This window comes from Ambystoma mexicanum, chromosome 3p (genome assembly GCF_040938575.1).
Source record: "Ambystoma mexicanum isolate Mex_15411 chromosome 3p, UKY_AmexF1_1, whole genome shotgun sequence".
Classification (NCBI taxonomy): domain Eukaryota; kingdom Metazoa; phylum Chordata; class Amphibia; order Caudata; family Ambystomatidae; genus Ambystoma; species Ambystoma mexicanum.
In genome coordinates, this window is record NC_090925.1 from 643705154 (window position 1) to 643723630 (window position 18477).

Genomic DNA, 18477 nt, shown 5'->3' on the forward strand with positions numbered 1-18477 from the left:
CAAGGACATTATGAATTCTTTGACTGCTCCTACATTGTCTTCACGCAAAAGGAGCCACTTGACCGCTTCTTGCCCCAAATCATGAGGGATGCTGGTGTAAAGACTTGTCACGTCAATTGTAAAAAGAATGTCATTCTCTGTTAGTTGTATGTTCTCGAGTATGTTGAGAAAATGTGTACTGTCTTTCACATAAGTTTCAGTTTTCTGTATGATAGGGTTAAAAAAATAATCAATGTAGGTTCCAAGTGGGAGTAGTATACCTAGTATACCTCCTGTAGCAGCTACGATTGGTCATCACAGTGGGTTTGTTAGTCCTTTATGTATTTTTGGTAGAAGATAAAAATGTGGAGTGATTGGGTTCTGTGTCAGTAGGAATGCTTTGGTCTTACTTGTGATCATACCTTCTTCTTCCGCTTTGGTTAAGAGAATCTCTAAGTTCTCTCGAATAACGTTGATAGGATCTTGTTCGATCTTTGCAACTGTATGATCATCTAATTGTCTCCTGCATTCCTGTTCATAGTCGTGACTGTTTTGGATCACTAAAGAACCGCCTTTATCTGCTGGTCTAATAGTAATTTTGTCGTCACAGTAAATGTTGCGTATTATGGCCATTTCGCTTCTGCTAAGGTTTTTGTTTTTGGGAGCTCCATACTTGATTTTCTTTAGATCAGAGATTACCCTACTTTCAAAGATATCAATGGCAGGTACACTAATGGGCGGTATAAAGGTACTTTTTGTTTTGAACTCGACTAGTTCTGTTGTTTCTTTGCTGGAAGTCTCGTGTTCCATTTCTGCGAAGAATACTTTAATTTCAATTTGCTTGTTAGTTTGTGGAGTTCAACTTTGGTATTGAACAGATTGGTGCTATACGTTGGTACGAATTTCAAACCCTTCTGTAGTACTCGCTCTTCTTGTTGGCTCAATATTCGATTTGAGATGTTTACCACTAAGTTGTTCGAGCTTGGAATCTCGGCTGTACTCCTGGCCCTTTTCCTCTTCCCCTTCCTCGTTCGTTTACGCTTGGGTGTCTGTCTAAAAAAGAAGAAGCCGGATGCGGCGCTCTGCTGCTTGTACTTGGTCTTTCAGTTCCTCCTGCTCCACTCTCTGGTTCTGTTGTTGCTTGTGGTTGCTGTGTGTTATATCCGTCTCTGCTGGAGTCCGTGTCTGAACTACTGTTATCTGAGTTAGAGTTGGGATTCCTTGGTCATTGCTGTTGATTTTGATATTTATCCGCCCATGTGTAAACTTCGTCTCTTAAATAGTCCAGTGTATCACGTCTGAACTTTCTTATTTTTCTCGCTTCCAAATCTGTTTTGTACCCCTCAAGTTTGTTGTTGATGTCTGTTAGTATATCTTTGAATGTTTCTGCACTTGTTAGTTCTGTTATCTCTGTGGTGAGATCTTTGATTTCTTGCTCCAGACCAAGTAGGTTCGATTAGAGTTCTTTGATGGTCAATAAAATTAGATCAAGAGAGCACTTGTACAGTATTTGTTCCCACTTTTGTACACATTCTTTGCTTTCCTTGCATAGGGTGGGTTTTAATCTGATTCTTAATCGCTGTGGTATTCTTTGAGCCTTGTAATACCGGCCTAAAGTTATTGCATGTAATTTGTGATTGATAGTCTTCCTGATGATGCACTCCAACTGTTTGATTTTTTTGTTTGGATCTGTCTCCTGAGTAGTGATGTTAGTCACTACTCAGGAAACAGCTCCCAGACATACTCTTTATAAAAGAAACATGGCTCAACCCCATCACACACCTATTATCCCTGACACATTTCCCCGAGACTTTCTGATCCACCACAGAGGACACCCAAACCAACAAGGTGGTGGCATTGCCATCAATTACAAAGACATACTCATACTTGGCAACCCCACACACTCGCATACACTTCCTTTGGAGCGGTCTCACCTGCTCTCCTCCATCACATCAAGAACCCACCTTTATCCACTACCTTTACCACCCTCCAAAACAATATCCCAACTTCCACACTGACTCGACTAACTATACAACTAACAACCACAGCTCCGCCCGTCATCAATATCTACCTTGGTGGCTTCCACCATGGTAGTACCTATCCAGACAACAACCCCATACTAAACACTATCCTCAATCGACTCACCCCCTACAAACTCACAGAACTAATCACCTACCCCATACACATAGCTGACAACATCCTTGGCCTTTTGATCCCAAGACAAAATCATGTCTCTGTGGGAAAGAGAATCTGGGTGTCATGGGCTGTCCGTTTTGCAACCACCTTCACACTCACTCTAACACAAAAGAGCCCCCCACCTGCCACGCATTTCCTGTGTCCATCAGCCAGACATACCAAAAATATTACAGAAATAGCCTAGGCACCTCTCATACCACACCCTCCTCCCCACACACACACATCCTTCTATTCTCCTCGACAATGACAACATCATCATCATCATCACATAGGCACTCGACAAAATAGCCTCCTACAAATCACAAAAACCCTGCAACCACCACCATAAACCATGGTTCAACAGTTCCCTCCTCTCTATCAGCCAGGAAGCCACACGCCTAAAAATAACCTGGCTAAATAATTCATGCCTGCGACCAAGGAACCCCTCGAACACTGCTGCAACAAATACAAAACAGCCATATGCAATGTTAAAGCCAGCCACCACCTCTAAGAACTCCAACCCGCCAGCAGTCGTACACAGAACATTTTCAACATGGCAAGTCCCATTTCAAACCGACATGCACACCCCATCCACTTCAGTATGCAACTCCTTCATGGACTACTTCAACTCTAAAATACACAACATCAGACTGCCCTCTGCTGTCACACTATCATCCCCTCTCCCAAACATTCCAATGCATAGGACACCTTTTGCCCCATCGACAGAGACACCCCATCGAGAGAGACATCCCTGCCAAACAAAAAACCTGCACACTTCCTGGATGATGCATGCCAACCTCCACGCGTATACAATTGCAACTCATGTCTCTCACCTGGGACTATCCCGTTCAAACTCAAAACTGTACAAATCACCCCATAATAAAACAAAATCCCTCTACCCCACACTCTCCAAAATCTACTAACCCATCACTATCCTCCCATGCCTCACCAGAATCATGGAATGCTTCATCACTACCGAAGGTGAACAACTCATCACCCAAACAACCTCCTCAAACCCTTTCAATTGGGCTTTCTCCCTGGACACAGCAATGAAACCACTACACTTCACATACTCGATAACCCATAACCTCCACATCATCACTGACAAAGGACACATACTCGTCAATGATCACTCTGCAGCCTTCGACACCATCAACAACATCATTCTCCACAACTTCCTATCCCATAGGATAAAACTCTCAGGCAGTCTTCAACTGTTTCACCTATTTCCTCAATAACAGAATATAATTTGTCTCCATTTGCCCTTATCGATCCATCCCCATCCCAGTCAAGTACTGGGTCCTGCAAGCTCCCTCTCTGTCTCCACTCCTCTTTAACCTATATGTAGAATCCCTCAGAAAAACCCTTAGCAAAAACCATGTCAATTTCCACAAATACTCATATGACACACCAATCTCATCCCCTTAACAACTCCACACCCTCAAAGCTGTCTCTCCATCATCACCACCAGGATGGCCACCTACTTCCTCAAACTCAATCGTTCTAAAAATTAATACCTCCCCATCTGCCCTCTCGCACAAACCCGGACCTCTTCACTTGGATCAAAGAAAACCATGGGCAATCTGCACATATCCCTCTCCACACCTGTGAAATCCCCTGGCTTTACAATCAACCCAACCCATTCACTCACACACCACAGAGCTCATGTCACCAAAACATGCAATTTACAACTACACCTCCTATGCAACACAATTGCCCCCGCCAAAAGTCATACAAAATGCAGCAGCGAGACTCATCCTCCAACTACCAAAACAATCACACATCACCCCACCTCTCACCGAACTCCACTTCTCTTCATGCCCAGAGAATTGCCTTCGATGGACTCTGCATTGCATTCAAAGCCATTCAACTCAAAACCCCATCTTAGCTTCACAACAAACTGAAACCCATCACTCAGACAAACACCAGACAAGCTAACCAGCATCTTCTACACATTCCACTCTGCAACCTAACATGCACACAAAAACAAGCATTTACCAAGTTGACACCCAGAGTACGTAACACCCTGACACTTCCCATTCCACTCCACCCTCTATCATTTCTTATTGGAAGAGCCTCAAAACATACCCGTTTCCCACACGCATAATGCATTCTCTCTACATTCCCTGCTAACACTTGTCTACCTAAATCTTCCTTTCCCATTCTGAAAATATTTTGTAAACTCTGTTTCACCTTCCACCTTTTGAACCTTGTAAGGTGATGCAGGATACTCTGGTAGGGCCAGTGCCGAACAAACATTCCAATGAAATATATACATAGGAGACACAGTGCTCCTGTCCATAGAAGCACTGCTCACTAGTGAAATCTGAGATTTTTCATGGCAGTCTGAAAAGATTGAATGTTCCCAATGTAGCCGATTCTGCAAAGTCTGAATTGCTTTTCGGGGACACACAGCTCCAAGAAGCTAATGTTGTTCTTCTAGGGGAGTTTCCTCGGTACATGTTCCTGGCTGTTTGCTGAACAGATTACATCTGAAGAGCCAACACATACATCTCTGAAACCGTGTAAACAGCACATAAAAGAAAGAAGATCAGTTGGTCATGTGTGAATAGGCGAGCCGTCATGCGGTGGAATACCTGTAAATACAAGGGTGTGTTGGCAGTGAGGTCTATGGGTGTGTTTTGCCAAAGTTGTGGAACTAAAGAGACAGGTATGAGCCAACCAAATCCAGAAGCAATAGCCCAACAATGGAGAAAACGTGGAGCAAGTAAAACAGGAAGAGCCTGTGCATCAAATAGTGATGAGGGTGGACTAAACACCCAGAGCACTGAGCAGCAAAACTCTCAACTGGATGCTTCAAGGAGGAAATTGCAGCAAGGACGGGAAATCAGTCAGAGAACGCTGATTCATGCAGCTATGCTATGCTAAGATATGTGGAAAGGGAGGACTGCAGTGGACTCCCGCGCTGAGGAGAAATGAAGGAAGGCAGGCGGGAATTGGTATCAAAGTGCAGGATCGTGGGTGTTCACTGTCCTGGTGCCAAACCCAGGGCACAAAGAAAGACGGAGCAGCTGAATCCCACTGGGATTCAGACTCAATGTTCCTTTGCCAGTGCAAGATATGGGTTTTAAGTTGAGGTTCCCTGAGCGTGAACTGTTTGGAAACCGGAGCCAGCTCAGGACCCTGTAGCTAACATAGCCAATGCTTAGATGTCACTCGTCAGTATTAGCATGTTTGGCCATAATACAAACCCAACTCTCCACACAAAGAATGCCCTCAAGGCAGTAGTCAACACATACACACTTGGTCACAGAAGGCTGCCTACTTAACATGACTATGTTTGTACATGCAAGAGGTTTACTCACTGGAGAGTCCCCGCCTAGATTAGAGAAACACCAAGCCAGAATCACGGCCACAATGGCAGAGCATCATTCTATGAAAGCCAGAAGAGCCCGAGATGAAGAGAAATAGGCGCAATTATAAATATGCTCTCACCTGTGCAGAAGAACCGCTTAATTCATAGTGATTTTTAAAGACTTTCACATGTGGCATTCATAGTGGCGTTACTCCCAGTTTTGGAGAGCCTCTGTCACTGAAGCAGGGATCAAAACTGGGATTTGTTGTACTGGAACAAAAGGCAGCTCCTGGGTATCAGGCATAACCAGTTAGGCAGGAGCTACCACTGGGGAACCAGGAGCTAAGTACATAGTGCAAAGCAAATCTAACTTTTCACAAGAAGCAAACAAGCTTTTTGTCCCTTTTATATTACCTAATATGCTCTAAATGACCCTTTGGTGTGTGCTTTATTCTCCTTTATATACATTCCCAAGCATACACAGTTAATATCACATAGCTAGGTTTGCATGGCACCATTTGACACAGGAGTCCAAAGCAGCTCCAAGCTTCAAGTTAACCAGGCTCCCCTTGGCTGTAACAGGAGCTAAATAGCTCCCAGCCCCTGGCAATCGAACCCCGCTGTAGACATATACAAAAGCTTCAGAATTCTGCCAATAAGGTGAGACAATCGGATCCTGGCTTCTCTCTTGTCTGGCAAAGGTTATATGTGAGCTCATCCTTCCTGTATGTCCGGGACACGCCACTGGACAAGCCATGCTTAACTCTGTGTTGGATTCCCAAAGGCTGGTAGAGTGACACATCAACCACTGCATTCATCCATAGGGTCAGGACCATGATGCTGACATATCTGACAGGTCCCTCCAGCTTTGCTTTGCTGACACAAAGTCCTCTCCTTTTACTTGCTCACAGGCTGCCCCTTGTTCTTGGTCTTCCGGTATTGCCTTTCTAAACCAGACTTAGTGGCCCTTTTCTCCTTTTGCTGGGATCCACTCCTGGGGGTTTCCTACATCACTTTGTGTGCTGATTGAGTTCTGTTGGCCTCATCCTTCATGAGTTCATAAGCATATAGCGCGTGTCTTCTCTTTACAGGTACATAAAGGGTTACAGAAATTCTTATGTCAGAACAAATACATCCTTTATTTCATTGCTCTGCGGAGATAAACACCTTTCTTTCATTCCTGTGTCAGGATGGATGCACCTTTCATTCATTTCTACGTCAGGACACATACACCATTATTTTTTTTCCCCATGTCAGGACATATATAATGTTTGTTTGTTTATGTGTCAAGACCTATACACTCTTCTTTAATTCCTATGTAAGGACATTTCCTCCCATCTTTCATTACTATATCAGAACATGCACACCTTTCTTTTATTCCTGTGCCAGGACATATATAATATTCTTTCATGTATGTGTCAGGACATACACACCCTGCTTTTATTCCTATGTCAGGATGTTTATACTCTACTTTCATTTATTGTGTCAGGACATGTACACTTTTCTTTAATTCCTGTGTTAGTACATATAAACAAATTGTTTCATTCCTATGTAAGGACACATATAATCTTCTTTCATTTATGTGTCAGGATATTGTGACGAGCCTCGAGGTGTCATCCCTTCTCCCGAGCCCCCTTCTCACGAGGTCAGTGTGGTGAGGCAGCTCCTCGATAGTCCCCCAGGTCGTGGTACACGGCGGGAGGATTTTAATGGGAGGGACTTCCCTCCTGGGGATAGGGATGATCACGTAGGTAGTCACCAACCTAACATCAGGACCTTAACACCCCCCCATACCTCAAAGACCTATAGTACCTTCCTATGTACCACGTTTGATTGGTGCTTCCATGTGTTATTGTACACCAGTTTCCATTATGACAACTGACACGAAGAAAACCAATGGATGCATGAAGATTTCTAATCAGGCAAACACTGAGAGTAAGAAGAAGATACGCATAGGTGTGAAGAAGGCTCCAGGGAACTGTAACCAGCCTTCTAGCATTCCGCTTAGGAGTGAACAACTTCCAATGATAAAAAGAGAATAAGGACTGTCACCAAGAAAGAATAGTTACAGATCTCACTCCTAAGCGTTAGGTTGAAAAATGTTGGTGCTGACTGCCCTGATATGCCGTGCCCTGATATGTAAATGGTTATTTCTCCTCTGTGAAGGGTACAGTGAGCTAATATGTGGTTGTAGACCCTCCTGAGTGGAAGAAATTCAATAGAACAGGGCAATTGACCCATGTTCGTTCTCAGTAGAGGGGCTCCCACACTCCTTTGCAACTATCTCGCCTTGTTCATCTATGTCCATGCATTTGGGCTACATTAGTTTATATGAGGTTTAAAATGAATCTATTACCTACCTTAGATTGTAAAGGTCCCAGACTGGCCCTAGCACATTCCGCAAGTTTTTGTCGATTATATTGCAAAACAGGGGAGTTGGAAACTTTGAAACACTTGACACTATATTGTTCTTCGAAGGCCTCTTCAAGGCACTTGCATTTTGATCCTTTTTTTATATACTTTTGTGTATGTAATGTTTATGAATGCATATGTGTTATATTTTAACAATCTGTGTTATAGATTTTAAGATATAATGAGATTATTAATTGATTTATGTGTTATGATGAAGGATTTTATGAATGAGATGTATCTTTTCCTTAATGTTTTTTGTATTGTTTGTTTTCATGGAATTTATTGTGAAAGGTTTTAATTGAAAACCATATAGCAATTAAAGAAAAATAGGTATCCCAGTAGATAAGACTGAGAGCCTTAAAACAAAGAAAGTTTGAGAAACTAAAAAAGACTGTTCACCATATAAAATCCCACTGACTGCTCAGGACGAGAGAAAGCATGTCATAGTGGCCTATAGAGTGTTGTCAGAGTTATGTTTCTCTGAACGCATATTTTGACGGTTCCATGTCATTTCAATAAAGTAAATTACTTTGATGCAATTTAGCTCGTTGAAATAACTTCTAAAAAACACTTTGAAATGTTTATTGCGGGGTCACGTCCCACTTCCCCTCCACTTCCACCCCAACTCCAAACCACGCCCTAGCCCCCTTTTGACCCCTACTCCATAAACACATGTACATTTGGAAGAGTTTTCGACGTAATTTCCACAAAGTAAATTACATGGAAGTAATTTGCTTCTTGGAAACCAGGGGATAGCATATTGACGCCATTTTGACTTCCATGCCTGACCAATGTGCATCCATACTGACCATTTCTTGGCCTCATGTCGAGACAGAAGATTTGAAATCTACAGTTCAAAACACCCTGGCAGCACGACTGACTCATGATACGAAGACTAGGGAACATAGAGGAGACGAACCTCGTTTCTCCTTAACAGTTAGCCATCACGTAATTTTGCTTCCATTAAAAATAGCTTGTCATCATAATTTCGGACAAAAAAAAAACATCAACGAGCCCGCGCTGCTTCCTCATTAAAAACAAGTAAGTTTACTTGAAAAATGGCCTGACCATTAAAAACAAGTGGCACCCGAGCTGATGCGCTCTGCGCTAGCTGAAGCAACGATGGTAGGTAAGGGGGAAGTGATGCATACAATGCATTCCCAAAGTCAGGACGTGTTTCATACATGGGTGTGACCCAGGTCTGCAGTGGAGCTGCAAGAAATGTACACACGCTGCTGACCCCGGGACCATTATGGCTAAAAGTTCGGACCACGAAATGGCGAATACTCATGGTTTTTGCAGCTATCAGACTGGTTCAGGAAATGGCTGACATCCAGGTCATTGCAGCTATCAGATGTGGTGAAAACAGGAAAAATATTATTGTTATTATTATAAATAATTATAATAATACAAGTGGTTTGTTAATGTTTGGTTTGCCTAAGGATTGGATGGCCTCTTACTTGTGGTGAATGTCCTGGGGGTGGGTCTTTCTCCGGCCAATGGGAGTGTGAGATACATGTCTCATTTCCGAATGCAAAGTCTGTTAGGTTTATAATTGGTTCTGCTAATCCATTCACCCCCTGCTAATCCATTCACACCCACTCAGTATACTGCAGGGGTTGGCACCTTAAAGTGATACTACTCTGCCCACCAAGATGGAGCTCACCTACTGACATCCAATCTGCCACACCTCTTCCACGCACCTTCTCAGAGGCAGAGTCATAGATGACTGAGGAAACTATTCAAAAAAATGGATCATGTGCCCCAGGGTTATCCAGGGCAGGGGCGGTGATATTTATTCACTGCCCAGTCTCTCAGAGAGCAATGGCATTCCTATGTATTCCACCGCCCTAGCCTCTCCCCCTGAGCAGTAGCTTTGCTATGTATTCCACTGCCCAGTCTCTCCCCAGAGCAGTGGTATTGCTATGTATTCTACTGTCCTAGCCTCTGCACCAGAGAAGTGGCATTTTTTTTATTATATTGTCCCAGACTGTCCCACACAGATGTGGAATTGCTATTTATTCCACTTCCCCAGCCACTCTTGCACAGATGTAGACTTCCTATTTATTCTACGGGCCAGGCCTTTCCCCCACAGCAGTGGCATTGCTATTTATTTCACTGCCAAGTCTCTCCACCAGAGCAGTGGCATTGCAATGTATTATACTGCCCTAGCCTCTCCCTCAGAGCAAGTATTATTCTGCTGTAGCCTCTCCAGCAGAGAAGTGCCATTTCTATGTATTACATTGCCCCAGCATCTCCACCACAGAAGTGGGATTGCTATTTATTCCACTGCCCCAGCCTCCCCAGAGCAATGGCATTGCTATTTATTCCCCTGCCCTAGCCTCTAGACCAGGCAGTACTATTTATACCACTGCCCAATCTCTCCCTCAGAGCAGTGGCATTACTATGTATTCTACTGCCATAGCTTTCTGTCTTCGGCTAGGGCCTCCCTCTGAAACAGCCTCCCTTCCACTCTAAAACTTGAGGAGAACCATCTCTGGTTCCGGAAGCACCTCAAGACATTCCTCTTTTCTTCTGCCTTCGCTCCCCCTCTCCCCTGCTGATCTTTTCTACTGCCTTCGCTCTCCCTCTCCCCTGCTGATCTGTTCTCTCTTGGCACTGTGCACCTGGCCACCTTCTGTCCTCCGGGCCCAGGTACCTGCTCACCCTGCCACCCTCCTGCACTGCCTCTGGGCCACCCCTTGCACTGGGGTCTGTATCTGTACCCATACAGTCCCCCCCTTTTTCTTCCTGCACTTATCAGACCTACCCTGTCTGCTGCCTTAAATCTAGCACTAGCAAATTGCTGGCTGTACTACAACTGTCTGTTGCCTTTATTATTTATTTATTATTATTTATATTGCTCCTCTGCTTCGCACTTTCCACTTCTCCCCCCTTCCATGTACTTTTCCCCTCCCCCTCTCCCATGCACTTGTGCATTCTCAATGTCACTGGGCCTAGTAAGATCGCTGTTTTGTTCTCCCTCATTCCCCTCTCTTGCCTTGTCGCGCTCTGAAACACTTGTGTACGAGCGGGATAGAAATAAAATATCAATATCAAGATTTCACTGTCCAGTCTCTCCCCCAGAGCAGTGGCATTGCAATGTATTCTACTGCCCTAGCATCTCCTCCAGAGCAAGTTTTCTTATGCTCTAGCCTATCCAGCAGAGAAGTGCCATTTCTATTTATTACTATTTATTGCTCAGCCTCTCCCCCAGAGTGGTGGGCTAGCTATTTATTCCACTGCCCTAGCCTCCCTCCCTGATCAGTGACCTTTCTGTTAATTCCATTACCTAGATTCTCGCAGAGAAATGACCTTTCTGTCTCTACCTCTTTCAAATGAGTGGTACGTCTATTTCTTTCTTGGCTTCTCCAAGAGAAGTGGGTGCCATTTTCCTTCCACCTCGGCAGAATTCCACTGAGGAGTGGTGCTAGTGCCCCATCTGGAGAAGCTACAAGTCTGCCGCCTCCACTACTGGCATTGTGGTTTGTCTTCATTGCCTCATCTTCAGCATCTCCAAGGCTCAGATGTAGCGTTGGAGGGTGGCGTGAAAATGAGCACCTCCTGATTGAACCCCAGGAGATGCAGAGACCCTTGTGGCTTCTCCCATCAATAGCTTCCCATCCCCCAGAGATCCTTTAATGACCCCACACATCCTTATTGAAGGCCTGATTAAACGATTAGAACGACCATACTTTAAAGTTCCAAAGTGGCTGCACCATTAGTAAGGCACGCAACATTGTTTAGAACAAAAATTACAATTGCAAAAGACATTTTTTTTCTAAAAATGTCAACATTATAAAAAAATATTGAATTCAAGAGGAAGAAGAGTGGCAATGAAGATCAGACAAACAAGGAGGCGAGTTTAGAGGAGGACAAATGATGAAAAGTAGTGAGAACGAAACCTTGGGTGAACTTCAAGACAATACATAAATATCGAAAACGAAATCCAAATTAAGAGGAAGCCTGAGAGTAAAAGCTAAATACGAATGAATGTATGTGGTGAATAAGCCATGCTGCTTCATTTAATATTTTTTGTTTCTTTTTCTCGGAGTTTAAATTGTTTCATCATTATTGTCTTTTGTGATTTTATGCTGTACGGCAAATGTTGAACTATAGCGGATTTGACCACTTGAAGAAAGAGGGGTGGACCGAAAATAATATAATGGAATCAGAATTACTCACTTTGAGTAGAGAATATTGACACTTGCACTATTGGTACCTCAAGAGCGTCAGACCCATTACCTTACACAAGAGCATGACCGTCATTCCCAACCTGCAATGCAAAAGGGAAGCGGCTTGACCTACCTCCACCACATTAGAAACATTGACAATTTTCTTGGACTGCGCTACATGACCGAGGACACCAGTGTCCAGCGGGAAGACGATCTCCGAGTCGGGCATCACCAGGCACTCCTCCAGGGTGGCGTCCTTGTGAATATTGAAGAGTCGGGTGGCCAGCTCCCCAGTCCCGTTGCGCATGCGATACATGAAGAGGCTCATGCGATCGGCCTGGATCATGAACCCCATGCGCTTGAGTATGTGGAAGCAGCACCGCTCCATCTGCAAATTATCCTGGAAGTCCCGGATCAGGTCAAAGACGATCTCACTCTCCTCTACGCTGGTCAAACGGTGAAAGGTGTTGAAGTCCACATTGGTGGTACGGTTGCTTAACAGTTTGGCAATGACCTCTGGTCGAATCTTGCGGTCATAGTATTCCTTGGCGAAAACTGGATTGGTATCAAGGAACTTCTCTGCTTCCTCCTCTGTCATGCCGCTCATCCTGAAAGTGGTTCTGGTGCGTCGCCACCGGAGAAAGTCCCCTACTAATGCGCTGTTGGTGTTGTTGTCCCTTCAACCCCAGTCCTCCTTAAACAGTCACATTTGTAAAGGATTGCATAAAAAAAATCAAACAAAAAAATAGCAACGCCAAACCCTGATTCCTAAAATGGAGCGGCACCTTCACAGATTTTGCTGGATCCATTCCATCGCCAGGCCTCGAGCTGCCCGCTGACAGCAAGGAACGCAGCGCTGACCTGGACAAGCATTAGTGCACCGATAGTGAAGGTGAAATAGGGATTACCCAGATCTTTTTAAATGGTCACATGACAGCGCTATAATCTGCAGGCCAATCCCTGTGTGGATGAGTGTGTGGCGGAGGATAGCATGGGGGGAGGCAGGTGTGCCAAAAATCAAAATCTGAGATTGTGCCCCAAATTTGAATCCTGGGGCCGTTGTCACTTCAAATTACTGTGACAAGGGGGCATAACAGGGGTCTTGCACTGGGAAGCAGCAGCCGGCACTGGACACAAAGCCACACTGCCAAATGAACGAGGACTCTGATCCTTCTGCCGCACACCTCTTTCATTTCATGTTTCCCTGTTATGTCACACGTGACATGCGTTTGATAAGCTGAGCTTACCCTCCATGGGGGCGTTTCGTGCACAGAGAGCAATGGAAAGCAGGCTGTCATTCGGTGGTGCACACCAGTAAGGCAGCGAGCGTGAAGCAGGAGAGAGCAGAGATGAGCTGGAAGAAGTGGGTGTCCCTTTTCTGACTTTTCAGGCCAGTAGTAGAAGAGGTGCCCTCGCACAGTGATGAGTTTGTGAGGCTGAAGGCAGATAATGGCAGTCGGGATTCAAGCACGGAGTCTCTGGGGCCACTGCCACCTGCAGGAGGGCTGTAAGACAGTGCTGCATTATACAGATGTGCCGGTGCGAATCTGCGTGTTGCATTTCGTGGCACCCGATTCTACACGGGTGGGGTGCACATAGTGTGGTGGTTGGTACAAATCGTGGCATTAGGGCGTTTTGCTCGGGCCATGTGTACGGTATGCGCCTGATGGGCCTCAGCGAGGGGTAGCTGCTTGAAGGACGTGTGCCAGAAGCGCATCCTGCCAATTGAGGTATTGCAGATTGCGAAGAGAGCACACTGTCGAACAGCCAGCTTACACAGTTTCTAGAATGTGTCGGCATAGAGGTGAAGTCCAGCTTTCTCGCTCATCCTACCTTTGTTTCTGTTTCCTCTTGCTCCCGCCCCTTCAACCATCTTGTTGTCCACTTTCTCTGTCGCCATTTTTTTTTGTCTCCTGGCTCTGTTGCCTACGTCCCTGCCTTCACGTTCTTGGCCTGTGTTCCTACACAGCGCTAAGCCTGTGCCTGGCAAACACTAAAGACATCACTGGCAGTACCCACTCAAGGCTGCCCGCAGGTATGGCCTGTTCTTGGTGCCTGCTGCTGGAGCCCCTACCTCAGTGCAGAGCAGCGCCACAGGCACCTGGCCCTCTCCCAAGCAGAAACTCCTGCCATCAGCCTTCATTACGCTAATGCCATCTGAAAAGCAGGGATTAAGTGACTCATCTGTTCCCCCTCAGCTCCGGTAGCAATGGGAGACATTGCAAGGTGAGCGCTTGCGGCTCAGGCTCCCACGGAATGCTGCTCGTCAGCAGGAACCCTGCGCTCAGCACGCCATGTTTCCTGGCGTTCCCATCGGCCCCTACACAGCCCCCATGTAAAGCCTTAGGGACTGGCCATTCAATAGTCCAACGGCCATTCTGAAATATGCTCCCACCCATACATGCATCTAATGAGGGTGGAATTTTGGAAATGTTTTTTCACATGCATTCTGACATGCATACAACCCCTCTCAAATGTTATTACAAGAGGTTGTGGTGCACCTGCTAGCAGATCACAATTTCTCTTGTTTGTGAGTCAGGTTTGGTGCACATTCACTTCTATTTCACGCCAGTTCTCTCTGCTCTGGCTGGCTGAGGAGCCTCTCAGTGTAAATCTTTGGGTGCACAGGGGCCAGATTACAGAAACTTTGCACCAGTGAAAGTGCAAAGTTGCACGTTATTAGCATTAAGGGCAAAATGTGCCCTATTTTTTAAAACATGGGGCCATATTAGGAAACTATTTCACCATGACAAGTGCACTTTGGCATGGTATAAGCACCAGGGCAAAAAGATACATTTTCACTACATTATTGCAACAAGGTAAAGTTTGCCCTAGTGCTAATACGCAATTGTATTAGACCTAGCGCAAACATTTCCCTGGTGAAAAAAAAAACGCATCGAAAATTTCTCTTATTTTTCACTTTGGCAATTTTTGCCCTGGTGCTTTTACCATGCCAAAGTGCATTCGTCATAATTAAATAGCTTTCTAATATGTCCCAGTGTTTTTAGAAATAGGGCAAACTTTTAGTGGTAACCGTGCACGGTGCAAAGTTTCTGTAATCTAGTCCTGCAACCTGAAATATTCCTTCCCTTCACTCAGACTTGTGAGGTGGTTGTATTGTGGCATAAAATGTTGTACAAGCAACAAGCATGCCAAAGCCTTATGTTAACCGTCAAAGCATAGTAACGTAACCAGAAATCACATAACGGAAAGGTACCGGCCTGTCGCTGTGCACAGGCCAGTTATCTGGCCCATCTCTCACTACCTTCCCTGTTTGTTGCACATCCACCTCCCCCTTTCACACTGTTTGAGCACAGCCTGCATAGAGAGCTCAGGCTATATTTACTCATGATGACTGGCTATGTCTTACCCCTGAAAGCCTATTCCCAAGTAAGGCTTCACTCTGTTTCACCGTGAACTAAAATAAAGTCTAGCATGACATGGAACAAACTGTTACTAAAAGTCTTTTTGACACCAAGGTGCCAGGCTTTTTCAATTTGACTTTACTAATTTGACAACTCCATTCTCTCATCCTCTGTTACCAACAATACACACCTTTATACACAGGCTATTCTTGAATATGCCACTCAGGGTTCAGGCTTAGCAGTCAAAGAATTAACATTCTGGACTGTGATCTGGGTTGCATTCCTGGGCAAATAAGCCACCAAACTTCCAGGATTGCAGAGTCCACAACCGAGCCACTCATGCATCTGACATTACATTTCAAAGCATACTAACGTGCCATTCTCCAAATCTGCCTTGGAAACCCAATTGCCCCAATATTTTAGAACATATCTGCTGCCTTACTTTTGCAGAACTATCGCCCACCTAACAGAACTGACTCTCGCCCAGACTATCACAAAAGCATTTAGGTGATTACTGTAAAAATAAAATACCAGAGACGAAAAAATGTCAAAGGTTTTTTTTGGTTTTCTTTTTCACACATTTCAATGCAATTGTATGCAGGGGAGACCCCCCGCAACTCCCCTATACTCTCCTCAAATTATGTATTACCCTAATCCACTCCCCCACATATAATTGCATTGTAATTCGCAGTAAGAAATTCAGCATTATCGTCCTCTGTATTTTCTGCTGCACGGTAATGGGGTGATAACATCACAAAACATTTTTCTCCTGCTGTATCTCTCCCCACTTCATTTCATTTATTTTTTCCCATCCTCTTTTTGTCCTCTTGCTGATTCTCTCCCTCCAGCAGACTGAGGTCTACACACTCCATGGAGAAGACTAAAGGCCCGATTCATGGAATGGTGCGCAGAGATCCCGCAATGCCTGCGTGCTGAAAACAACTCTGCGCAAGCCTGCGCGCAGACATTTTTCTGCATGCTCTGCATGTTCATGGAATCGTTTGCGCAAAATAACCGTGTTTGCAAGTTGCTGCCTTGAATGCCCCCAACACACCCCCACACAAGGGAAAAAACAGACAGAAACAGCTACCTTTACGTGCTCCCCGGGCACAAATACATGCACACTCAAAACAGTGCATTGGGTTCCCTGCAAGCAGGCCTGTATACCGGGGAGCCGGCGCGAGGTCCCTCGTAACTGTTACCGGCACCCTGACGACATGCATATGATTCTACTCGGGTAAAAACTCTGAAAACCTGCATGCAAAATGCATAAACCATTCGTGCACCCCACTACACTGCTTACGCGCAACCCTAAGTTAGTTCGGAACCCCGGCTGTATACACGCAAGCCTAAATCCAACACCGAATCTTACTGTTGCATGGTGATTTCTATGCACAAGTGTCGGTACTCCAGGCTTCGGGTGATAGACCGAATGAGGGCTTTGCATGGCCATTTCCCTACCGAGAGGTTGCACGGTCAGATCCATGAATAAGTATTGTTTTGCGCAATAGATGGATTATCTGTGGGCCATCCCTCGTAATGCCCACACATCCCCCTGTTCTTCCTCATTTTATGAGTTCTGCCCTCTTCTCTGCCCTCTGCGCAAGCAATGCCCATGCTTTGCATGGCGTCTCGGGCAAGGCACACAGCCGCTCGTAGAGATGTACCGAGCCTGCCACGAATTCCATGCAAAGTAGGAAAAAGTGCTGCACAGTCAATTCATGAATCGACAAACGGGATATTGCATGCAGTTTGACACGCAAAGTTCCTATTTTCCCCGCAGATCATTCCATGAACTGGGTCCTATGTACTCTGAAACTGCCACGGTTATGATATAGAACAGTATAAAAGCACACTAACCTAACATTCACACAAATCACAGCCAAACAATTTAAAATGTACAGTACACAATGAACGAGGTAGTACGGTCCACTAGTCAGCTTCACAAACTTAGGAGAAGGATGAAATACTCAATTTTAGGTATCCTCCCTTAAATCAGTCACCAGATCTGGAAATTGTACAGTCTTCTCTCTCTTTGGCTCTAGAGAGGGCGCATTGTTCTTCGCCTGCCAAGCCATTACAATTGCCAGAGGTTTAAGATTCATTATAAACCTTCATGCTATCACCTCTTTATTTTTGCTATGTCCCCGCCGAGTGGGACGGGTATGCCCAGACGTGGGTCCTGTGCCTGCTGGGCCTAGAGACCCAAGCTGCTCCTCACTGAGACTCAACGAGGCCGAAACATGTCTGGGGATGCTGGTGCTCTCGTGCAGAAGGGATGTGACCTACCAGTTTTGGCAGCACTGCCCCTTTGGTGGTGGGACATAGCCTGATTTGTATTTGGTCTTTCCCCTTTCTGTAATAGCTCGGCAGGCGAAGAGCAATGGTCTGGAGAGTTGCCCAGAGCAATTTCCAGAAGTATTAGATTAATTCCAAACCTTCCAGCCAGCCATCACTTCTTTGTTTTTGCTCCACTCTCAAAGGAGCCAGAAGAGGACTCCTTGAGGTGAACATCCCAAGCAGGGCTCCACTTCCAACTTATAAACACTTCTGCAATCTCCTGTTCACAGTAAGCTCGAAGGTGGCTTCAGGGTGATCCCTTCATAAGCTATGGGCCTATTGCAAGCCTCTTTTCACCTCGTATGGACCGATAGGTACATGTGTCCTTATAACCCAATTATTTGTTTTAGCTTTTGATACATGTTATAATTTAACTTTGTACATACATCCCTATTTTAATTCCATTCTAACTCATGGCATTGCAGTCTGCCTCTAATATCTGTGTCAGTCCCATAGGGCCCAATTGCCCTTTATATACATTATCTGTAGGCCAATTATTGGCACATTACTTTCACCTCTGACTTTACCTTAGTAACCTATGTACTGCTTCCTCCTCGCCTTCAGAACTAACGCACAGAGACCAGGCTTACGAACGAGAGTACTACTGTGTATTTCAATCTTTTTCCAAGCCTGGTCTCCCATGGGTGACTGCCACAAGCTTCCTATCTCAACTGGACTTTATGTGATTGGGGAGTCTACCAGCATTTCCTACGTA

At 45.1% G+C, this 18477-nt stretch overlaps 1 protein-coding gene across 2 annotated transcripts in view; it reads right to left on the bottom strand.

Moving 5' to 3' along the window:
- Positions 1-14075, bottom strand: part of PDE6A (phosphodiesterase 6A) — a 552155-nt gene extending 538080 nt beyond the window's left edge. The window contains exon 1 of one of the 2 annotated variants that reach the window (XM_069651410.1): positions 12191-14075. In XM_069651410.1, coding sequence (XP_069507511.1) covers positions 12191-12664 — 474 coding nt within the window. In that variant the 5' untranslated portion in view covers positions 12665-14075. The remainder of the gene's footprint in view (positions 1-12190) is intronic. The other variant, XM_069651409.1, reaches the window with a different exon arrangement.
- Positions 14076-18477: the final 4402 nt, after the last annotated feature.